The 26832-nt window shown below is 34.4% G+C and overlaps 1 protein-coding gene across 1 annotated transcript in view; it reads right to left on the bottom strand.

Moving 5' to 3' along the window:
• Positions 1-4369: 4369 nt before the first annotated feature.
• LOC138706312 (uncharacterized) overlaps positions 4370-26832 on the bottom strand; it is a 47657-nt gene continuing 25194 nt past the window's right edge. The window contains exons 6-7 of the mRNA XM_069835444.1: positions 25944-26127; positions 4370-24865 (exon numbers count right to left, since the gene is read on the bottom strand). Coding sequence (XP_069691545.1) covers positions 24681-24865; positions 25944-26127 — 369 coding nt within the window. The 3' untranslated portion in view covers positions 4370-24680. The remainder of the gene's footprint in view (positions 24866-25943; positions 26128-26832) is intronic.

Genomic DNA, 26832 nt, shown 5'->3' with positions numbered 1-26832 from the left:
CGAATTAAGATTTATGATGAGGGAGAGATAGAATCCTAGATAGGGAATACCATACATAAAATCTTTATTATCCTCATTCTATACTGCTCAAGGTTGTCTTGCATCTTGATTACAATAATTATTATATCCATGAGCAGGTTTAAGATAAAATGTGTAATTCCTAAGTTATTGATTGTTGTCAGCTTGCTGGCGATGACAATACATCAATATTATTTTCTTTGCTTACTTCACACTGTACTTTATAAGTATACTCGAATTAAAGCAATATTTTGTGAGGGGGGGATAGAAGTTATCCCTGGCAGGGATGTTAATATGAATTTATGAGAAGGGGATAACTTTCCGTTAATTCGCACCCTGGATGTAGGCTACGACCACGCCCAAACAAAATTCCATTATCCATAGTTAACGAAATCTTGAAACTTCTGGACTAATTTTATAATTTATACAGGATTCAAAATTTAGTTTAAAGGATTTTGATTAATGTTTTACGGTTTTCCCAATCAGTAAAACAGGTTTAGTATTGGCATACACACAGTTAATCATCTCCTTTAGGAATCCAGACTAAAAAGCAGACTTTCTCCTACTTGCCCAATCACTGAGTGAGATAATTCGGTATGGGTCAATCATGCAGATGATGAGATGATAAGTTGTACAATTGATGGGGTAATTTATGTACAAAAAATTCCAGAATGAGTTTTGCCTGCCGCACAGCAAGAGAACTGCCAACAATGTACACTGCAGGTCAGTCACTTATTTACACTCTTACAGGACAGTAAGTTTAGGCCTAGTACTGGATAACAAGTCTGCAAGGGTGAACTCAAACTTTAATGGAGCAAAATTACAGATGAGAGAGCAAGACTATTCTTCATTCATCACATTAAATTGTTAATGATGATAATAATAAGTACGGTTTGGTAAAAGGAATTACCAAGTCACTTGATACTTTCTATGACCATCCTTATCTACATCAAAGCAGTATTAGTTAAAGTATAAAATTAAAATTATTGATAAAATCGACTTTTTCTAACCAACAAAATCAATACTTTAATCCAAAACAAATTTTAACTAAAAATTCTCCATATAACAAAAAAATCATATTGCATTCATGAAACAACATAAATTACATTTATGCCATCCTAGCATTATAAACAGGTTGTTACTACATCCAATATCGTGCGTAATTGGCTTATTATGGCACACGTGCCAATAATAGCAATGATGTATTCGCTATGATGTAATACTGGAACGCTTGGGTGAGGATGCATGCAACTCGTCTGGTATCTTGCTTACAGCTTCTAAGCACCGTGTAACAAGAAATAAAATGCAGGACAGAAGGTAACGTATCACTTATTTCCAATCTTTAACAATTTTGTGTCACTTTTGTAATATCACATAAAACAGTTCTGTGGTTCAGAGAAACTATATTAACAAAATTAAGGAACATTTGTAACATAAAATTTGATACCTAAGGTATAACTAGAGTTTGTAATACCTGTAAAGTCATCCATTTCTCTTTATTCAATGCCAATGCCAGGCGAAACTAATCGATACGAACATATGAAGACTTTGTCAGCTATGGATGCCGAATTATTTCATAATTTATTTTCTACAATTTATAATCCTAAGATGCCATAAAATGTTGTATCCAATTCGTGGGTAATCTTATTATGACACTCGTGCCATAATCATCAAGATTATCCATTTATTGCATAAATAACTATTACGAGAATGTAAATAAAGATGTCTTGCTTCCTCGCCTATGCTTTTAACTGAAATGCATCCACTACATCCAATTGGATCATTACAGAGATTTTCATCAGCATATTTTGGATTAAAGATTCATGTGCACAAGGGTATAATTAAAAAAAAAGGCTCTGTTTTTCTCTCAATAATCAACTCATCAATTCAGAAAATCAGTAATAATATATTCATAACATTCAGAACAATTCTATATTCGAAATTCAGTTATAAAAATGTAAAGCAACTTGAGAATGACAAATATGCTAAAAAAATGTGACTATTAACTGTTTCATCTTTAAAGATTGGTCCAAATATTAAATGCATGTAATAAGTATGTCTGACTTATGAGATGTGTTATAAAAAACAAATTTTACTCTTCTACAATATCATAAAATCTCTGGAAAAAAAAAAACACTTTATCCATTTGGAAAACATTCTATCTAAATTAGCATGTCAATATACTATTTTAGATGACACTTCAACTATTCCCCTGATACACACAAATCTTATGAAAGTCTTACATGAAATTAAATTTATGGTAACTTATTATGGGAGAATTATGCTGTATTCAATTAACATTAATATATAAAAATGAATTAAGGTAAATTTAAGCCGTGTTTTGAAGGCATAGGTTTAACAGTCTCATCAGTAAACATCTTCATTACAAAACTAAACTTTTTAAGAGAGCAGAAAGTAGAACTGTATTTCCAATAAATTAATATTCACTCTTTATATTTTATAACAATGTAAGAACATATTTTAATTCTCATCAAACGAAATGTTTTTGGCCCTATTGTTTTTAACACTTTTAACACACCAACATCGTCTAGGATGTACAGCTAGTGAAGTACCGTTCAAATTCACATTAAGATACATTGAGAACAGATATCTGATTCACCACATTGACAGGATCTGTACATAACATTACACTAATAATTGCCAGCTTCTGTGTTGTACATTATTTATGTCATGAAAAAATCTCAAGAAAAGATACACATACAATACAAAATTCTGCATTGTCCAGATTTAATCAGGTAAGACGATAGCCCAGACAGATCAGGTTCCTACTAAGTTGGGTTCATACTCAATCAGGTATGCACCTACCTGAACCCGTCCAAATTCTATCCAACACCCAACTTCAAATTTTATGCAAGCAGTTTTACATTCAGCGAGCTGTGATAGTGCGTGACTGCTGAAAAATTATTTCACATTACTGCATTATGATTGTACTAATTTAATGTAATGTTTTAAATGTTTTATTAATGATTCTCAAAACAAAAATTTTAAATGTTATATAATAATATTGAACTGCCCCCATTGAGGCTAGCCCTTACGGACTCAGTATACCCTCAAAAAAAATTAATATACATATGTAAACATAAATATTAAATTTTAAAGAAGGGAAACAAAGAAAAGGGCGTGAAAAATTACAATTGCTATTAATGTGGGACCATGTGATTAATTAGGATTTGGCAGGATTTTTTTTAACACAATTATCACAATGCCATCCCTCAGAGATGTTGGCAGAGCAAACTGCCGTCGAAATTATTCGAAAAAAGCTGGTATAATCCCTTGAGCACCTATGAGCAAGCCGAATACCTCAACGTGAATTAAGGCATATTTCAGCTTGAAATAGTTGACTGTAGGCTCATAGATCAGCTTCTTCTCAAGGTGGACCTCGGCTGACTGATGACATTCTACTTCAAAACATATCGTGGGGTCCACAATGATGCCCTGTTTAGTGTCAGCATTGTACGCTAAAATATCTACTCGTCTCGTTGACCCATTTTCAGCTAGACAGGAGATTTCTTCTTCTACTATCCAGCCCTTATTTCTTAATGCGGCAGCAATTTTGGATCTTATAAGATGATGTCTAGAGTTTCTCAAGAGCAATCCCTGTTCACAGAATCCCAAGACGTGTGCTAAAGTTTCAATCTCCGGGCAGCCATGTCTGCACCGGGTACTGTCAAGAGACCTGCCTGGAATGGAACGAACAGCTGCTAAGTTTGCTGTCATTTTCTGATACAATGTAAAATAACTCTCTGTATTTTGCGACCAACTTCAATTCCGCAGTTTACAGTATGGTAGTACTTCAGACTACTTTCTGTTCTTTCTAATATCATACCTGAGAAGAAATTTTGAATAGGGATCACTTTAAACTACAAATTTGTACTTCCAAACTTGGAGTTGTAACGCAGTACTTGCTTACATTCAACATGCTAAACGAATCCTGGGACAACAATTTTGTCTTTCTCTGCTAAAACATAAAACTGATCTCAAATTTTGCTTTTTACTTGTGAACTGGGGTTGGGTATGCAAATTAATTTTGTTTTAAGTCTTTCTCTTTCTTGAAGTTTAAAAGGCGGAATGTCAGTGTGGCTACTGCCTAACTCTGAGTGGAGCCACCGTGTACCTAGACCTGGTAGACCTGACAAGTCCCTATTGATCCTAGACACTATTGCAACATGAACAATATGTTCTGTCAAAGCGTGTTTGTACTCTCATGCTGTTACGACATTCCTTTGCTAGCAACGAAATCAGACCTGACTAAACCTGACTGATGCAGACTTCTGATACAATAACTAATGATCGACATTTTCTTTCTCAATAAAGAAAATTCATCAAAAAGAAAAAAAAAAAAAGATTTTTAACTTATTTGCAGCCTGCATAGGAAATTATGAATTTTTGGGTCTTAATTTACTGTGCACAACATAATACCACAATGCACATATACTTACACAGCCATGTATGAGAATAAATACAAAAAAATTATTTGCATTAAAAACTATTATAGTAATACAAATGTAATTCCTACATAAGTACTTTGGTTATTAAATCCCAATGGTTAGGCCATTTTTAATTTTAGGTTTATCAAAAGGCAAATTGTGCATACCTAGTGTGAAAAATTGTAACTGCCTACAAAGGCATAAGGCCAAAATATGACTACAGTAAAATGTATTAAAAACAGAAAGAGGCCAATTACCACTGATAACAGTGTTATTAAAGATAAGATTTTCAAAAGTCCTTTATGAAACAATATATCATCGGCTTACAAGCAAAACACATTAAGTAAAAAATATAGGCCTATTACTTCTGAGGAAAAGGCGTTTGAATGTTGTTGACAAAACTGAATACTCAAAATATTATTTTTAGCAAGTTCTTTCTCTTTACTTGTATTTTATTTTCCAATTCTAAGTGTATACATATATTATGTACATTATGTGTCTTTTTTTCAGATGTTATATTTTTTACTTAATGTGTTTTGCTTGTTAACCAACCATATATTCGAGAAAGACCTTTATTTTTTTATATACTCGTATTTGCGTTCAGTTCTTTACAGTTCTTCATCGAATGTTGCAATTTTATTCTCAATGTCAGAGTCAGAAACCTTTAAAATGTTATCCATACAAAATTTGGTGGAAGAAGTACCGGTATTCAAAATGTTATGCAGTGCATCAGGTTCTAGTAAACAGATTAAATAATGACTACCGGTAGTATTATGCATAATGTAGACAGCAGTTATAAAATTGTAACACTTTAAAACAAGTGGAAATTTCTATCCCATATCAGTACCTTTCAAATTCATTTATGAAGTTTAAGATCATATGCAAGTGGTGACTAGATATTTTTAGACCATAATTACTTTATTCGGTGGCATTTGATACTAGTGCACAGATATGTTTAAAGTTACGGTTTTATGGTATAGTTTCAAAATTGCAAATTCAATTTAAAATTTGACCATTTGACAATGTTAACATCAGGATTTCATAGGCCAATTTATGATCTCGCTCTAAAATTTATTTAGACCTTTCAAATGTACATACATAAAAATTCAGATTTTCAATAAACTGTTAAAAGTAAAACACCATCAATGCTAAGTCATACTTTCTGCTCTTTAAAGAAAACACAAAACAATAACAGTGATTTCGATCTGTGTGTGCACAAACTGTTAGGAATCTTGTTACAACATATGTGAAATCACAACCATATAAGTTTTTTTGTACATTTTAACATCATCACAATCACATTCTTAAAAAGTACCACAAAACAGTTGACTGTTAATAATATAAATGAAACAACATTAATAACCATTTAAAGGTACCAACACGATATCATGATATTTTTTTTTATTTTAATTTTTTTTTTTTGTTTGATCAATCTGGGCACTGATCACAATTCAAATACTTCATTTCTCTAATGAGAAGCAATATATTACTGAAGTGGAAAACATGTGTACAGAATTGCCATCATTGCAATAATAGTATGTCAAGTACACCAAAACCCACTTCTTTGTTAACAGAATTTCTATGATGATTCAGAAACTATTACTCTTTCCAGTGACAATTCGATGTTTTAAACTAGATACAAGACATCATTATTTATAATCCAGCAAGAGACAGAAGTATCTTCAGCTCTCAGATTTCATATTAATAAAATGAAATTTCATCAAAAGACAAGCATATTTTTAAGACTGTCCATTATTTGTACTATCTGCATTCGCCAAACATTGTCCTTATCTTTCATATAAATATTAGTTTTCTGTTTGACTGTTCTTAATTCTAACTTTCCAGCCATTAATCTTGTAGCTTGAAATAACTTATTATATTATATAATGAGTAGAAAAGAGAACATTACATTGATTTATGTACAAAGCTATTCAGAATGATGGAGCAGATTTAAATTTTTTACTTCAAACTGTAAAAATGAATAGAGGAAAGTTCAAAGTTCAAAATTTTAAAAGATCATCCACCTAGAAGTTCCTTTCAATATTATAGTGGCGACAGTTCTTCCAAACGGCTATTTTTCTTTTCAGATGAATCAAGGTTTCATCTGTCTAGTAAGGTTAATCGCTATAATGTTAGAATTTGGGGAAGTGAAAACCCTTACTTAGTCATTGAACATTAAAGAGACTTTCCGAAGGTGTTTTAATATTTCTGTAAGCAAAGTTTATGGACCTTTCTTTTTTGCCGAGTAAACTGTGACAGGATTGTCATACCTGGACATATTAACAAAACTGGTTTTCTAAACTTCAAGAAGATTTGAATTAATTCACTTTCATTAAGACAGTAAGTGCACCATATCACTTCACTTGGAGGTCTGGTGTTATCTTTAACGACACAATTCCAGGACGATGGACAACAAGATCTTGTTCTTCGTCTGAGGCCTTCCAGGTCACCAGATCTTATCTCTACGATTTTTTATCTGTTTGGGTACATAAAAGAGTTCTGCTATTCTTAAAGATCTGACACATAGAATTCAATGAAGCTGTGAATCTGTAACTAGGGACCAGTTGATTCATATACAGCAGAAATGGATACCACAACCTCAAGAACCATACAACTCTGAATTTTGAACTTTCCTCTATCCAGTGATGTGCGGAATGTGTTTTTATTTTTTACAGTTAGTTTAAAGCAAAAATTTTAAATTTGCTCCATCATTCTGAATAGCTCTGTATTTATTTATTATTCAATTATTTACTTACAAATATATTAAAATTAGATACACACATAATAGTTAATGTACAATATATATCCAGGTGATCTGTGGTTCAAATTCTGGCATAGGTAGGGAAGACTTATCTTTTGTCCATGGGACCAAGAGGGCAATATACTGAGTATCTCTAAATTAGACCGACAAAATTAGGGACCAGATAGATAACCTTCGTGGAAGCATATTTTGTTAAGGAACCCTTGGGCTGTGACACTTCGTTTCATTGCAAGAAGGTGGGAACAGATAATCACTTTTTTCAGTCCAAGAGGGGTGTGTCACTCGGTTTGTTTACGCCCGGAGCCCAGTATCATTCGGTATTGATTACAGCACGTTTGTTTACTTCCATTGGTACGACCTCTTGTTATCTGTGTTATTCGTCTATGTAGTTTAGTACTTGTACTGCACTCATTCTGTTGTAATGTTCAGTACAGTTTAATGCATCGTTGGTTTCGTTTTTCTGTAAGTATTTTTTCTTTGTTTGGATTAACACACAGAATCATGTGACACAGAATCGCTTGTTATTTGCACATACCTACATACTTTATTGCGACCTGTAATTCCTTCTTGCACTGAAACAAAGAGTCGCAGCCTATGGGTTCCTTAACAAAATATGCTTCCACGAAGGTTAACTATCTGCTCTCTAATTTAGAGACACCCTCTATAAGCCCTATATTAGCCCTCTTGCATGGGACTGAGAAGCTGCCCCATGTAGTGTGCTATCCTGTTTTTTCTCTGCGGTGGTCTGAGCCTGCTGACCGCATGGTCAGGGAAGCCCACATTATGGATATGTTTAGTGTTGGTCCAAGGATATACTCTCTCCTATACAATCGTGCCATATAAATTGGTATTAAAGGAGAAGGGAAAACAATACAAAGAAAGAAATTTTTTTCTACGTTTTTTTTTTATCCACTGACGCTAAAATGTGGGTTAGTACCACATTCTACCCACCTTTCATCCACTGGAAAAAATACGACATCGATTTCATAGGATGTTGAATGAACCGTAAGTCATTCAGAGAGTTATTGAAAAACAAGAATTTATATCCAAATTCTGTTTTTATATCTTATGCACATACAGCATACAAATAGCCGGTAGATTTCAGCCTGTTACAAGTACTTGTAGAAAAATATACCTATACGGATTTAATAGTAATCTGCCACAAGATCTACAAAATGACTCATTTGATTTTTTGTATGTAACCCACATAGGCTACTATAGATGTCCTAGAAATGTCAGTTCCTCTTCGTTGGAAATGTAGCAGATGTTGAAACCCTCCACTGCGGAATCTCTTACATATAACCAACTACTGGGCGTGATTTATGTTCTGCCTCGCCCCTGAGCATAAGAACACCACATTCCCATACTATTATAATACCCATCCTGCATGATTTTCGGTTTCTTAACGGATACATGCACAAGAAGCTTGCATTCTTTATGGAACTTCATTACTTCTGCCCCCACTGTGGTACCATCTGGAAATGAGATCGAAATTCCTTTGGCGATCAAGAACTATAGTAATTTATGCAAAATTGAACTATTTCATATTCGTCCTGCATTAAAGGGAAACTAAGAGGTGGACCTTAAACTGAGAGGATTGAATCCGGCATTGGAATTGGAATTCAGTGTGGCTTACTGGATAGAGCATCAGCACCTAGAGCTGAAAACCCGGTTTTGAATCCCGGTGCCAGAGAGAATTTTTCTCTGCTCCACCCATCCTTCATCATATGATAACGCAGAATTCCTGCACGGAAATATCATAAGTACTTCGGTACATCACAATAATATGATATGCATATATAATTACTTATTGATTTAAGACAATGCTCATTCCGTCAGATCCCTACCACTTAGTCACTCATTATGAGTGCACCTCTGCATATTAGTGTGTTGGACATTGTGCCAATGTCATACATCTGTGACACAGTGCATGAGAGTTGGGCACTAAAGGGAAACCAAGAGGTGGAGCTTAAACTTAGAGGATTGAATCTGGCATCAGAATTGAAATCCGGTGTGGCTTAGTGGATGAGTGTCAGCACGTAGAGCTGAAAACCTGGGTTTGAATCCCAGTGCCGGAGAGAATTTTTCTCCGTTCCACCGATCCTTCACCTTAGCTTGGAATCAACAATCCAACTCACCCGGCTGAAAACCCAAGAAGAAATATTCCAGAAGTTCCTTAGTATTACGAGCCGATAGTTGATACTGTATTTATATCTGGCACAGCTGAATACAGTTTCAGGAAAGTTCTGTGCATATCGGCCATTATTGTCTTGTCATTCATATTCATTTTTCTTAATATTGTTTATTTAATTACTGTTACCTTACTGCATATATTATATTTATACTTGCCTGTTTTTTCAATTAATTATATTTTATTATATATTAATTAACATCCAGCCTTCATTTATTTCTGCTCATTTCCACTGCGCCATGTTGGTCAAATCCCTAATCACCCTCTACACCTGATTTGGTAGACGTACACAATATACTGTGCGAGGCGTTTCACATATGGTTTTTAGAGCGCGGTTTCATAGATGTATGCTGTGAATGTCTCATTGTAGAGGTATTCACTCAGCCAGTTATGAGGCTCAAGAGCACTGTAGTTATTTTCACTGTGCATGTTCAACGTTTTTATGTAATGTTATGTTGGGAATAAGCTCAATGCTATATCCCTGGATTAGACAACTAGGCCTATACCGGTACCTATTGATACCATACAGTTCAAAAATTTCACCGAAACTATTAAAAGAACGAACTAAACAAAATTAATTGCAAGACTGGTCAAACTTTTCCAACATAAATGTGAAGAATAAAACTACAAACTAATATATATACACACTTCGGAGAAAAAAATGCCAGTTTGAACAAAAAAAAAGTCAATTCAGGTGGCTGAATTTCAAAAACCACAGACCTCTTTCTACAGGATAGATATTGGACCTTGTTAACATAGCTAATGAAACATGATCTGAGAAAAAGCTGTTTTATTATTTGGATTATTTCTATTATTCTCATAAAATTAGTGAAAGGAAACAATATTATGTCGTTTTGGATATTTGAACATTGTTTTTAGGACGAAATTCATTGTTGCCTGTTTACTGAAAAGAAGTAACAATCCTAATAGCGTTCATCCCAGATATTTCGAAGGCTGAACTTCATTTCGTCTTCTAGTAAAATTAAAATGATTTAGTCAATGGCACTCTTAAACACTTTCATCTCACTAATTTGCCTTATTTTCCGTAAACAGAAGAATTAATAAATCCAAAGAGATTATGATTCCATAACAATAGCTAAAATTCTAATGGGAGAAGCAATAGAAATAGTACAAACGAAGTTTTCCTATTGCTTCCTTTTCAACTATAAAACTTTATTTGCTTTCCTTCAGTACCAAAAATTATGCAGTTCTTTAATGAACAATATTTACTAAACAGTTGGTCGGTTGGTATCTAATATTGAGCAACCGACAATAATTTCATTCGCTCTTTTGCACTCCACCATTTAGCAGGAAGACTGGAGAATTGAGTAAAATAATGTTCAAAAATGAAGAAGATTATTATGATCCTTAACTTCATTAAGATTAAAGAACGAGCATATACGAGATTCTGCAATAGCAATTCTGTGTCAATATATATGTAGACAATCATGATCCGTAAATAATTTGAATATTACCACCACAAAAAAAAAAATCAAAAGTTACATAAATAATGTATTATGAATTGCAATTTTATTCTTTATCATGAAGGTTTTGTGATCAGTGTCCAAACACTGTTATTATAATACTAATGATCAAAGCCTTTTAAACATGTAACAATAAAATCTTACAAATATATATATATATATACAAGTAATATCTGTTCATTGGCACATAGTATTTAGTAAATCAATAGTCTTATGGTTACTTGTCTTTGGCACGGATTACCATATAAAACAGTTTTAGGTGCTGTAATACAACACATCTTGCCATGTTGGTCTATGATACCATAAGCAGCGTATTAATACACGATGTTCAACAGCTGCTAGTCTCATCAACTGCACTACATGGAATGTCCACTTGTATAAATCTAAAAACACCAGTCACAAAGTTCCACCTTTAAGTCAAGTCTTTGCCATGAGAAACAATTTGAATGTTTGATTTAAAGAAATCAAACATTCAAGCAGAGAAATCCCTTATCTCATCACAAGTTGGTAATATTGGTCATGAATGTCATATACAGAGGGAAAACATGCTTATGTAAGGAAATAATTTATGTGCATGCAAAAATATCACAAGGTTATAGATACGAGTTTCAATTAATTAATTAATTTAGATAATTTAGAGCTTCAGAATGCATGGCAAAGAATCAACTGATAAAACCTTTCCAACAATAAAACCAGATAAAACTGGTTGTCTTTGACAAATTCAGTTCTAAAGGCAAGCTCAACTATTAGAAAAATTACGATTATCCTCATTCAATTTGCTCCTTTATCTACAGATCTGTCTGGAATTGCATCCACACTTACGAGTATATGGATATTACTGAAGTGAATTAGCTAGACTTCACAGCAGATATTTCAGTACTGAGAAAGCCAAGACTTCGAACCTTATTTTTTTATTGATTTAATTCATATAGTATTATGAAGGTGATTGTGAACAATAAGTTCATATGAAAATGGGGAGGTGACCCTGTAAATCCTGTATTTTGTACACAAAAATAAATATTATTTTCCAAATTAACAACTTAAAGAATACGTACGTAACATATCCTAAATGTTCCTCCTCATTTCTCACTAATTATGTCCTTCTTAGGTAATGTAGCTCTAGCAGCTCTATCTTAATGGATAGTTTATAAGTACTCTCGCACCACACCTCGTTCTACAGTTGTAGTTTTCAAAGTAAAAGAAGTATGTCAGCTACCAATGCTTCCAGATACAGTCAATAACAAGACGAGGTCGCCAAAGGGAAACACTATGTTTTAATGAAGCAGTTATACTTTGGTAATCTTTACGCTACTGTAACTAAGGAAGCGAGTTAACATGTCATTTTGCTCTAAAGTAATAAGCACCATAGTCTCCAGAAATGTATGTCGCCAATTATATCGGGTGAAAATACTCCACTTTTATTTCAGTCCACAGTAAAATACTAATTTTTACTCCATTTGAACTGTATTTTTGGTCCAGGGGAAATAATCATCTTTTAGAAAATTACTAGTTTTTTTTGCTCACAGATTTGTAATACCATTTTTGGGTCCAGAGAAAATACCGTACCAGTCTTCGCCGCTAAAGACGGCCTAAGCATCATCTTGGATTATCACACTTTAACATACGCACAGTGAGGGTAAACTAAGCTTAACATAATGATATACCAAGTTGTAGACCTTGAAGAGCAAATACTAACACACTTAGATGGTTAAATGAAATTCGTGAGATGCAATAACGTGAATAATTTCAGTTTTCTTTTTCTTTTTCTTCTTCTTCTTTCGATGACACATTTCCTTCCGCCATTTTATCAACAAATGAATGCAGCTGTCTATTAAAATCTATATAAATTGCAAAAACTGAAAACTGATGCTGAAAATACTACACATATTACTCTTAATGTGTTTAATATATTAAGTCTGGATGTTGCAATTAAAGTCAGCCATCAAACAAAGTTCACCTTCTCTGTAATACTCGTAACAAATTTATTTATATTATCATTGTTGGAATTGTGAGTTAGACGTTCAATATTAAAAGTTTAAACCAAATTCGTAAGTGATTCTTTTCTTCAATATTTTAAATAACTATACTATAAATGATTATGGACCCAGGTTTAGGATTCCCATATTCCGCTGATTTCGCAGACAGTCTGTGATTTTATAATGCAAGAAGAAATTCCGGGCCGAAAAGACGGAAGTCCGTAATTTCGAATGTAGTCTGACAGAAATCTGGAAAACTACAATAATTTGTGGAATAGAGTTGAAATGGCACTCAAGTGGATGCAAGATAATACATCTTGCAACTGAATGAAAGCCTTTTCTTTGACCAGGTGATCAAATTGAAACTTTTGCTATTGGAAAATGGAAAGTTTTATGGATATGCTTTCATACAATTTCTGGGTAAATTTTTATCACAGCTGAGTTTCTGTGAAGCAGTACTCAGAAATGCTGAAAATAATAAATTGTATTTATCTGTACCTGAGCATAATGCCAACATTGGAAGAGCATTTTCTCTGATAAATGCTCAGAGGACAAAAGAAAGGAACAGATTATCACTTAAATCAGTAAATGTAATCTGCAGATACCGTATAATATGAGAAATGTAAATTTCAGTGAATTTCAGAAGGTCAGTCAGAAACAGAGTTCCTTTCATCTATTCACAGTTCTGGAAAGTATGAGTGGTACTGTGGTGGTAATACAAGACTTGAATGGTCTATCGCTAAAATAAATGGTAATAATGTAATACACATTTCAAATAAGAAGGTGATACATAACATAAAGTGTATTACTAAAGTGTTCAACCCTGTCAATATTAAGTAAATAAGTGATACTTGATCTAGTGTGTATAGTTAATAAACTATATTTAGTGTCCATATTAAAAACAGTTTAAGTTTCTTAGAAATTCATATGTTTCTTGTTGTCGATCGAATAGACATGTCTTGGTTTTGTGTTTCTTATTATGATAATCATACCGACACTGAAAATATTTATATGCCTTCTACAGACATTTACAATAACAGGAAGGAAAATAAGTCTGTGAGTAATTAAGAAGAAGAGGAACCTGAGGTACGTAATAATATTGATGATAAATAATTGATTAAATGGCGATCTTACTCGTGTTAATTGTGTAAGCATGTGCCGCACATGTTTTCACAATTAACACGAGTAAGATCGCCATTTAATCAATTATTTATATCCAAGTGTTAAAAGTAGTGTACGAAAGATTCAACATGGAATATTTATGAGTTTAATTAACAAAACTGATACAATAAGCAAAGATAATTTTGATACTGGAAAATTCAGATAGAGGCAAATTTCAATAAAAGATGACTGTGTGTTGCTTTTCTCGATGTGACTAACATATTTGATTCAATAGGACATGAGCATCTTAGAAGATCCTTAAATAATGTTGAAATGCCAGAAAATGTAAGTAATTTAATCATCAGACTCATTTCAAACAATGCATTCCAAATGGAGGTTGCATTTAATAAATCTAAACCTACTGAAGCTAAGACTAGTGTATTCCAAGGCACTCCACTTTCGCCTATTCTTTTTAATCTAGCAATACATTATTATTGAAGATCTAACATACGAATCAGTCTCTAAAGAATATAGGTATTTGACGACTCTTAATATATCTAAACTCTCCAATGTGGCATTTGCAGATGATATTACACCAATTTCGAAAGAGGAATACTTTTACAAGTCTTCTCAGAATGACAGAAATTCTTCCTTCATCTATTGCATCGGTTTAAAAATAAACTTACTTAAGAGCAAATTAACATCTATAAAAATGGAAAGTTCAGTCTTTTACACGTAGTATCCATAAATAGTGATGCTATCCATTCTTCTATTAACCCTGATGAACGTGTTAGATACCTTGGTATAAACTTTGAAAAAAAAATTTATAAAGCCTTACTTATCTAAAACCTGCATGCTAACATTTTTAAATTGATTAATTCTCCATTTTGAATCATACATTTGGCCAAGTATTTTAAGCCCTTTGCAATGATCTACTCTCACTAAAGTACTGAAGTTAAAACTGTACAAATCACATGTAGTGCTTTTGCTAGGATAAAGAAATCTGTCTGAAGTTTTTACACGAGTCTGTATATTGTTAACTTATCTGGCACAAGAAAATCGGGTCCACACCTGTGGAGTACCGGTCAGCGCGTCTGGCTGCGAAACCAGGTGGCCCTGGTTCGAATCCCAGTTGGGGCAAGTTACCTGGTTGAGGTTTTTTCCGGGGTTTTCCCTCAACCCAATACGAGCAAATGCTGGGTAACTTTCGGTGCTGGACCCCGGACTCATTTCACCGGCATTATCACCTTCGTATCATTCAGACGCTAAATAACCTAGATGTTGATACAGCGTCGAAAAATAACCTAATAAAATACATAAATAAATAAAACAAGAAAAACGGGAAATTGACAACGGAATTTTCGGAGACACAGTACGAAGATTTTTTGTAAAAGTATTGTTGCACACAGCCGAGGAGCAAAAACAGGATCTATTACGAGGGTAAACAGAACCATAAACCTGAGAGCGTGAAGGGGCTCGCAGTCAACTGGTTTGCTTGAACCACAATGGTATTTCGTTTTGTCCACTCTGTATATGTATCAGTATGTGACTATTTGATTCAGACCTTTGGACTCTCCTATCTGGCAGTGTCAAATTCCATGCCTAAGACAGGAACACCTGGAAGACAGAATTTATAGCCACAAATGAGATGATAGGTGAAGCTGGTAACCTGCAGAGTCAAATTTTGGCGTGGGCGAGAAATGACCAGTAAAATGTTCCCTGGAGCACGTACCGGAAATATAAGATATAGAATCCCCAGCTTTTCTCTTTCAAAAGAAGCTAGCTAAAGATTTTATTGAACTTAACATCCTTAAAAAAAAATTCATTTCTCTTGGAAAAACTTGAATCCATGAACTTTGATTTCAGTGGTAAGCTTGGTGATCACTAGGCCATCAAGCATTAATATATAGCATCCAGACAGAAGAACGATTAATCCTGCAACTTGATTCTGTATAAAGAAATAACCTCATGTACAAGAGATTTACAACTTCCAATCGACACTAACATCTACGATCTTTGGCTGGTTGTCTCAAATTTTTATCAATTTAAGCTTAGAAGAAAAGAAATTACAGTATTATTGCATTTTACATCCTGAGGTCTTCATGAAAGTTCTGGTTAAAGAGGAGAATAAGACACTTAAGGTAAGTGAAGGTCTATCCAATGACTGAAGCATTTGCTGTGGAGTCTAGAATGTAAATCACACAAAACTGTGACACCACCCGTGTCTCAGGGTGTAAGATATGCTCCAACTATACAGTGCAGTAAGCCTCAATAATTGAGACGTGGTGTAGGAGGGCTGAGGTAGTTGGAATGCCATGATATTCAGAAACTAATAAAACAAGCTCAATGACAAAACCCCCACTCACTTTTTGGGAGGCTCCAAACACAATTTGATATGTTCACAGCTTAGTAACAGAAACTTACAGCATACAACATCAATGCTTCAACACTGATACGTCACTCTTTCACAACGTGCTAAACACTTCTACATTTATAGATTGGCAACATTACATTAATCAGGTATTCTTGTCGTACTTTAATTTTTATTGTAATTGTAAATTTAATATTAATTGTAATCTTATTGTTCATGTTATAGTTGTAATCCCCTGGTAGAGGGGCAGAGAAGGCCTGACGGCCTTATCTCTACCAGGTTAAATAAATAAATCTATAAATCTATAAATCTACAAAATGCCCTTCATTTCCAAAACAATATACCGTATTCAATTGCCACCATTATAGATATAAATTTAAAGGGGTCTTCCAGTGTGTGATTTACTATTTGCAGATCCATGTTCATACACTGCTTATTCCATTTTGTTAAAAACTAATCTCTGAATATATTATATAGGCCTACTTTCAGACAGTGGCGGTTTCTGGCCTGGTTGCAGGTTTGCACAACCACCACCTTTCTTATATTCTTTTAATTCAATCGAGATTGAATTGTTATTTCTCACAACAGCACTTACATTAATTCTGAGTAGTAATTCGTTTTGCAGCCACACAACAATCATTTTCATTCTGACCAGCTACAGCGAGGTATGACAAATGCTCTGCCATCCAGCTGGCAATCTGAATTCTCACTCGTTTCTCATTCAAGTGCATCTTCGTGGTAATTTCACAATTGGAGCCATTAACCTGTGTACTGAAAATGGCGCAACCTAATAAGAGTTTGTCGCAATTTCATTGTAAAACGGAACCCTATTCCTTGTTACTTATTTCTTTCTGTCGAGGTTAAATCTATGTGACAATGGTTGAAGGTAATTTTCAAATGTAAAATTTATAGACATAATTAATTGCAACTACTTATAAATTATACCACAAACCGCCACTGCTTTCATATGTATTATCGCTTCCATCATCATCATCATCATCATCATCATCATCATCATCATCATCGTCATCATCATCATCATCATCATCATCATCATCATCAGACAGTATATTTTTTTTCTAAAACTATAATTTTTCAGTCTTTTCCCACTTACTGTGCATTTTATATAGCAGAGAGAGCTCAGTGTTACATAATGATAAAGAACAGGTCTTCTCTTTATAAATTTATCAATGAAGTCGTAATTCTTGTTCTCAAACCTTATCAATAATATATTCAATAATTTTTAAGTACAACTTTTCGATGTTGAACAGAGACAGAGAACCATTACCGCACAATGAGGTCCCACAACAGAGTTGACACGCTTAAAACATCGAAACCAAATTGTCCTAAGCATGTTCTTTCAGTGGTAATGCCATATTTAATTCCATGACCTTTTTCAAGAGGAGAGAATGTACAGATTCAGTTTTAACCTTAAAACAGGTTATTGGGAAGAGACGAGAATATGATTTACAATTAGGCCTATGTTTACTGTTTGTAGATTATGAGAAGGCATATTATTACATATATGGACAAAAACTTGGAAAATACTAGAAGATTACAATATACCACTTTCACTTATTGATGGTTATATATTATGTTTCTATCAAAATACAAAAATCAAAATAAAACTAAGAAATTCAATATCACAAGTTATAATAATTACAAACTAGGTGTCTGACAAGGTTGCTCTTATTATACTGTTCAATATACACTTTAATTAAATGGTATAGAAGGCTATCTATTGCTATAACATTATTATGCTATACAAATCAATACACAATTGAAAATCAACACACTCTTGTATGTAGATGACCAATTAATAATTTCAAACAATAAATACAATTTACAAAGATTAACAAAAAATGTAAATAAAATTGCAAAATATTACGGACTTAGAACAAATATATTTAAAACCAAGTTCGCTGGCATTTCAAGGACAGAATACCCAACAGCAATAAAATATAATGCTGTAATTGAACAAGTTTCATAATTCAACTACCTTGGAAACATTTCAAATTCAAATATTGATAACATAGAACAGAAAATATATAAATATAATTTTGTAAATGGTACAATAAGAAGACATTTTAGAAAACAGATGTAATATGAGAGTGAAATTAGGGTACATAATATTAACAGCAAAACGAATTTTAAAATTCGGAAGCAAAACACGGACAAAGAGAAAAATCAAGAATAGAAACAGCTGAAATAAAATTTTTGCTGCCATTATTAAGATTAACAACATTAAATTATCAAAAAAATTAAATTATAGGATCAACATTAAAAGTTAAAACTATAGTAGTAGTTTCAGAAATCATTTATTAGAGACAGGAATGAAAATCTCATGTAGAAAGGATGAAAAATTCTCGATTTTCAAAAGCAGCATTGTCAGACAATGCCAAGAGAAGATAGAAACAACCAAGGAAGGAAAGATAATTACAGTGTAATCCGGAAAGTAAGAAGAAGAAGAAGAAGAAGAAGAAGAAGAAGGCAATTATAGTCTAACCCGGAAAGTCAGAAGAAGAAGATGAAGTAACTTTTTTTTCAACCACAGAGCCTATTCAGAATAAGTGGGATGTCATATGATGAGATAACAATAGTGGAACAGTAGTAGAATAACAGCACAATCTAGTATAATATATAGTCACGAAGCTCAATACGTAGTAAATATGCATCCATAGATAGTTGCTAACCACTAGGATCGCTTATATCACCTCATTACAGACAATGCGAAATAGTACCGGCACAGTCTATTGTTCCTAGCACCCTCACAACTCAAGCTTCATGACTGTATATACTAGACTGTGATAATAGATAAAAGAAATACAAACCCTTGGAGAAAACATTTCCCTCAGTTACTTTACCCATTATAAATCTCACAGCACTAATTAGGAACTGAATTGGTTAGAAACTACTAGCTGTTTAAGCAGTGGCGGCTCATGAACTTGTGATTTGGGGGAGCTGCAGTAGATTTTGGTACATACAAACTTCACTTCGAGATATCATTCATTAAACAGTGGCGGCTCATGAACTTGTGATTTGGGGAGCTGCAGTAGATTTTGGTACATACAAACTTCACTTCGAGATATCATTCATTACTAATCTGTATAGGACAAAAATAAATGCAGTACATGTAGCCTACCTGCATAATCTTCACTCCATGCAGTACTAGCAGTAAAATAAGTGGAAAAATTACCTGTGAACATTCATTTCTTGTAAGTGAAGTCCATTCTTCTGTTCTTGCGCTTTATGAACTCCTCAATTACTTTTTCATTGAAATCTATTGTCTTCTCAACAAGTTTCTTTTCAATTGTCAACATAGCAAGTGCTGACAGATGTTCCTCGGACATTGTGCTACATAAAAATGTCTTAATTCTTTTCAGTGTGGAAAAGCATCTTTCAGCTTTCACCATAATCATAGGGATTGTCAGTACTATTTTGAAGAGAGAAAACACTTCACTTAGGGAGTTTTCGAGCCCACTATTCATCAGGATCTGATACAGTTTCAGCACAACAGATTCTTCATGAAACTCTCTCCTGTCATACAATACGACTAATTCTGTTCGCAAACATTCCTTCTTTAACATTGAATATGCTGCTGCTGTGTTTTCTAACTCCTTCTCTGGAAATTCTTTGCAGTAAAGAGCGAAACAATTTGTATGCAAGAGTTTGGCGGCTGCAAGGTGTGTGGTGAAATCGAATCTTTCTCTGCTTCGACACAAATCATATAGCAAATTTCTTTTGCAGCTATGATCATAGTCTAGCATCGGTTTTTCTTTTTCTGGCAGAAATATGTTCATCACAAGATTCAACATACCACTCGCTCCTGATTCTGGATATGACTTCATAAAATTATTGCAGAGCTCTATTGCTAACGCTGAAGTAGCATTTCGACTTTGAAGCTGATCGTAAAGAACATTTACATGAGGCAGCACTCGAAAAAATGATAGTCGAAATAGAAATTTTCGTCTTCTAGTGCTCGTAAATGACCTCTTGATGTTTGAAAGGCTGCACGATTTTTTACTTTCTGTAACTCTTGAAAACATTCTTTAAGCGATTTCAAGTTTTCATGGACAGTGTTCACAATTCTACTGTTGAAATCCCACCTAGTCACAAAGGCTTGCGGAAGTTTTTGAGAACATACTTTATCAAGTACAGAAGTGCGCTGTGGTGATCTCGAGAAAAAGGCGGAATTTCCAGAAAGGTTACTGAAAAATATCCGAACCTGGCAGTTTTGGGATGCTGCCTGCTGCAATATTAAATTTAGCTGATGTGCATAGCAATGAACGGAGTGATAATTTGAATAATTTTCTTTTACACTCGCTATGAGCTGTCCCACCCTGCAACTTTGAATGCAGTATCAATTCCAATACAGTCGATGCGCAAAAAGATTATGCATCAGATAATAGTATATATTCTCGGCCAGATGAAATATAAAGCAATTTACTAATAAAAGCTATAAAAATTCTTCTACAAATTAAAATAAATATTATTTTTATTTTCTTGTCAAAGCAGAGAGTGCTGCAGCTCCGCAGCTCTTATGGGCGAGCCGCCCCTATGTTTAAGCTATGGCTAAGTCCACGGATCATAGATCTTTAATAGTATAAATTTCATTTTGTGTCCAGGACTTGTTTCTTTCCAAATCATACCATTTTACGGTACAATACACATATTATGCACAAAACAGTCAACTGAAAACAAAAGATTTGTTTAACATGCACATAACAAATAAATTAATTATGATTTCTTTCACATTTGGCCCATAAGTATTAGATTTGGCAAGTAATACCCAAAAATGTAACAATTCTAATTAATGGGCAAAGACATATGTTTTTTTTTTTCACTTGTTATTTAACAATGCTTTATCAGCTACTAGATTATTTAGCGTTGATGGGATTAGTGATAGCGAGATGGTATTTGGCGAGATGAGGCTGAGGATTCGCCATAGATTACCTGACATTCGCCTTACAGTTGGGGAAAACCTCGGGGAAAAAAATTCAACCAGGTAATCAGCCCAAGCGGGGATCGAACCCATGTCAGAATGGAATATAATGTTCAAGAAATGCATTTGTATTGTGGTGAGTTTGCACTAAAATTGATGAACGTTGTTGATTAACAGTCTTCGTTAACAATGTAACATTCATTAACTTGTACAGGAAATAGTACATTTTATATTGGTAATCATGCCATTAATAATGGATTCTTCCGTCAATTGTTTTGTCTAAACAAAACAACTATTACTGCCATTTTGTTAGCCATGAATTGTTGGTTGCAGAAGATCCGTGTCAGGGCAGTGGAAGCAAATATTCGTGAAAATATCCAATGTGTCTGTGTGGCTCTGCAACAAAATCTGCAGCGGTCGGTTCGTCACCATACAAGGACATTACGCATGTCTCGCACTTCCCTGCGCAGGATTGTGAAGTCTGACTTGAAGTTCTATCCTTACAAATTACAGGCGTATCATAGATCATAGTGGATGTGAGATTTGAATTCTCCAGGAATTCAAGAAATTAGATTTCTTTGAAGAACGATCAAATATACAGTACCAGTATTAGTTCATGGAATAAATAATTATGTATTGGATGAACTAAAAATTAAATCCCGTAAACTGGAGTTACTTTGAACTCAGAGGAAACTTTGAACATTTTTTTCAGAAAATCATATTTAGGTTCTACATGCTGCACTTGTTATAGATGGAGGTAAATTTGGTATGAGAATGATTTTTATGATAATTTACCTTCATCAATAACAAGTGCAACATGTAGAAACCTAAATATGACTTTCTGAAAAAATGTTCAAAGTTTCCTCTGTGTTCAAAGTAACCCCAGTTTACGGTCCATAGAATACAAATTATCGACATCTAGTAAGAACTGATTGCAGCATGTGGCAAAGATGGGCAACACAAGAATTCAAAACCAGAACAAAAAGAGAGCAAACAACTCAAAAGACTTCTAAGAGGCTTTTGGGAAGCTATGCTGAGCCTGAAACAGACCAATTTAGCTGCTCCCTTCCACTGATGATTTTCAAGTATTATAGAAGGATTAAGATGAAACAATTGTTTCATGATTGGAGAAAGAGGAGACGATGATAATGATGATGACGATGATGTAATCCAGTCCGTAAAGATACTGAGTTATAATAATTCTTTAAATAACAGTTCTATATCATATTGAAACAAATGGTAATCAGACATCTTTCAAGTAGAACTTTGGTAAATTTCAACATTTCTCCACCTTTTTAAAAAGCAAATCATTCTAGATTTTCCATATCATAACTAGAAAGTGAGTGAACATTGTGAAAGAGATAACATACAAAAGGTTATAACAATATAATTGATTTATACAGTTACGCAAACAAGTGCTGCTTTGATAACAATTTGGCTTCATACAATATTAATGTCATTAAGTTAAAATACTGGAATTATTACAGTCCAACATTATTCTAACCTCACACACTTACAAGTTAGCCAATATTACATACAAAGTTACTACAGTAATCTCACAAACATGTGAGGCAGGACTGAAAATTACAACTAAATAAAATGTTATGTCTCTTGAGATAAAGGAAACTTCTTTGTTGGCAATGAAAATGCCACAACAAAAAATGGCACGAACTTCAGGCAGAGCTTCCAATCAACATCCCAGACAATACTTCACTTCTCTTCACTAGAGTTCGAATGGTTGTCTTGTTTTATATTTCTTTTTTCCTTTTTTTTTTTTTCAGCCTGTCGCGAACAATTAAATCTAGGGCTCTATAGGCTGGGCAACACTTTCAATTTCAGGTCCAAAATTTATCTTTCCACCTGCTTCTATACCATTCTAGATCTCTCCTACTTTGACTTGAAATTCATACTTATTTTGATAGATAGGTCCAAAAAATTAACAATACGTTCTTACAACAATAAATTAATTTAATAAACAGTGTTAATAAAAATATATTAGCACAAAATGTAAGAAAAAAGATAAAAAATTACTCATAAAATTAAAGGAAAATCAAAAATAAAATGTATTATAATAAACAAGAATGTACGAGTACATTGATGATTTAAAGTTATCCTAATACCACAAGCCAGTCTAAAAAAATAAATAAAATATAAAAAAAACCTTTATTTGACTTTAATAATATCATAATAAAATTCACTGTCATAGAGAATTGTATTGCTTCCCTTTCCCCTTCTCTGCCAATCATCAGAAACAGATGTTCGTCATTTTCACTACTAACACAGAGGTTTCTACTTCGCAATCTATACATGACAGTATAAAAGTCCTGCCCCAACTACAGACATAATTCTCACTTAAGTATAGAAAATGTGGATAAGTAGCAGTGATGTTCAGCAGAATGGACAAGTGGGTCACAAATATCAGTACGATTTATGCAAACAAGTTACAATGAAATGTGTACATGTGTGCTAACTGGACCTCAGATCCAGGACTATCTGATTTTGTCATTCTTCCCAAGTGCCGGAAAAATTCTATTGCAGAACTTACATTCTCATACACGTACCCCAAAAACATAAAATCTCTTACTTTACATTCTTCCTAATATATAAAGAGTGTTTCTGTAGCTGCAATTATATGCATAGGGCATCAAATAAATGTTTCGTTGCACGTGGTTTCTCATTTAACGTCTTATTTCCTATCAACTGAGGCTGATGTATAATGCCCGGATTTCCATTTTCCGTGTGAATTTCATACCGATGCCTTTTCTTTATAATGCAAGCACCTTATTGTAGAATACACATATGATCCTGGATCCAATTCAAATGGATGTTAGATTCTGCTCTTAAAAAATTCATTATTCTCAAACAGGTTTTAATCCAAGACTCTTGGAAAAGATAACACAATCATTTAACCATCGAGGACACATATTGATATGGTATAGGAAACATACTGGAATGACTCAAGCAAATCCCTCATGTTTCCAATGGTACAAATACTTATTGAACACCACTGCTTGACAAGTCAGTAATTTAACTTAACCAGGACAAAGTAAAGCTAAATACACTGGTGACAATGAAGAGAATACAACAAGGGACAAAGATCTGCCGGCTGACACTGTAAATCTGATTTTTTCCATTCTATCAAGAAGCTTGGACTTGGACCTCTGAAGCTATTGGATATCTTTCCTACATGTTACTGTAACAAACACCTGGTTGTTATGCAACTAGGGCTTAATTTCTAGACGATAGATTTAACACAAGGCATAGAGGGGGTTTACTGGTCAGAATTAAGTCCTAGAGATAACACGAGACATGAGCATACAGGCTCCTACTCTGTCGTAACTACATTCACGCCGTGTCACCAGCTGATCCATGTGTATGTATGTACTCACTACCCCAGGGAATCTGCTGCCTGCTGGTGTTGTTGCTGTCTCAAGCAGGCTATTGCTACCTTCCCATAGCTACGCTCTTTGAAGTGGGCCTTGAAGAGAAGTATCACGCCAATTAGCACTATGGGCAGACCGAGCAGAGAACAAATCAGTTCTCCTGTCACCACTGGACACCACTGCAACAATCCTGCAACACAGCACAGCAAAAACTCGTTTCCTTTCATCATATGATAACACAGTAATCCTGCACGGAAATATCAAATGTACTTCAGTACATCATATTAATAATGATATGCGTAAATAATCACTTAGTTGGTCATCAAAGGGAAACTGAGAGGTGGAACTTAAACTGAGAGGATTCAATCTGCCATTGGAACTGGAATCCGATGTGACTTAGTGGATAAAGCGTCAGCATGTAGAGCTGATAGCCGGCCCAGGTTCGATTCCCGGCGGGGACTAGGAGAGATGATGGTGCACAACTTGTAATCACTAAATTGTGCACCAATATCCCTGGGTTAAATCCCAAATCTCTTCAGTGTATATGAAGGGAAGGCATATGTCACTATTGATAGTGATTCGTGTGTCGGATGGGGACGTTAAGCCTGGCGGCCCCCTTGGTGCTATTCAACAGGAGTAGGCTACATGCCGGCACCCTGGTTTTCCCTTCTCTCTTTCTCACCTCCATCATCATCCTCACCCATTCCCTACACTACACCTACACGAACACTTAACATACACTCACCCTAATACACGACATAACTCTTCACAGATACAAATCATGCATAACATGGCCCGCCGAAGTGGTGTGCAATTTGAAAATGGGTCATAGTCCTGCCATCCATCCGCAATATGCGGAACCCGAATCACGTAAAGTGAAGTGGGTAGGCATTAGACACACACATGTAGAGCTGAAAACCCAGGTTCGAGTCCTGATGCCGGAGAGATTTTTCTCTGCTCCACCCATCCTTCATCAATTTAATTATGACGGTGAATTTGTAGATGTGAACCTCCAACCATATAGTCAGCATGATGCAAGGTCATTGCTTAAAATGCATAACAAAAATCACAAGGCAATACGAATGTACATAACCAGACAAACGCATATACACCCCTTTGAAATAGAGTTGCTGATTCTCTGGAAATACTACACGAGTCACAACAAGGGATAAACTGTTAAATGTCAGAAAAAATCAAAGTCCTATAAAAAACATGCCCTACTGAATTTTCTCTTACCAGTATGGTACATTAAATTTATCACAGCTTACCAGAGGATGAAGCAGCTGTAGCCCCAACCATGCGGAACAAAGACCACCAAATGCCTGCAAGAGGAAGGGCAGTGGTCGACATGGCAACTGTGAAGACGGCTGATTCGCTAATGATGAGGAACTGAACTGATGACAATACAAACAGGATGTAAGCAGTCAGGAATGGCCACGCATATAACGTCACCTGTCATAAGAAAGGAGATATTATTTTTGGTACTCAGTACACTGAATGTAATCATGAACAATTTTATTCACGTCATCCTGAGGAAGTGTACTTACTCTAAAGTAGTATTCACATATTTACGTTTAAAATTTAATCTACCTCTTTTCTGCTGGTGAAATTTCATTTATTTCAGCGATTTTCGACTAGACATGACTAACCTCAAAGGAAGTGTTTGGATTAACGTACATAAATACAAATTTATTTCTAGAGTTACATTAAAGCAGTAGTAAACAAAGATTATGTCATATAAAATGCAGGCTACAGGGAAAGGTAGAAGGTGTAGGATACCCAAATTGATTAACATTGAATGAATAAGTGATGGCTAAGGGGAGAAAGATCATGCCTTACCCTTCCGCCCTGTTTGTGTATTAAAGGGTTGTTTCACGAGTCAAGAAATGCTGACCACTGCATTAAAGTTTATTCGCGAATGTACTCGACATGCTGTTTCGCACCGACATGATGTTATAGTAGACTCTAGCTAAACTCTGAATACAGATTTGAAAAGCTCATGTCTACTTACGCATTTCATTCGCAATATGTTTAGATCCAATTCTTGTACTTAACAATGTTATTTTTGTTAACTAATACTGAGTTCTCGGTAATAAAGTCATCAACTCTCTTGATCATCAATATTTATATAACAATGTGTAAAATACTCATAACGGA

This window comes from Periplaneta americana, chromosome 9 (assembly GCF_040183065.1).
Source record: "Periplaneta americana isolate PAMFEO1 chromosome 9, P.americana_PAMFEO1_priV1, whole genome shotgun sequence".
Lineage (NCBI taxonomy): Eukaryota > Metazoa > Arthropoda > Insecta > Blattodea > Blattidae > Periplaneta > Periplaneta americana.
This window is presented reverse-complemented; position numbering and strand designations above follow the sequence as displayed.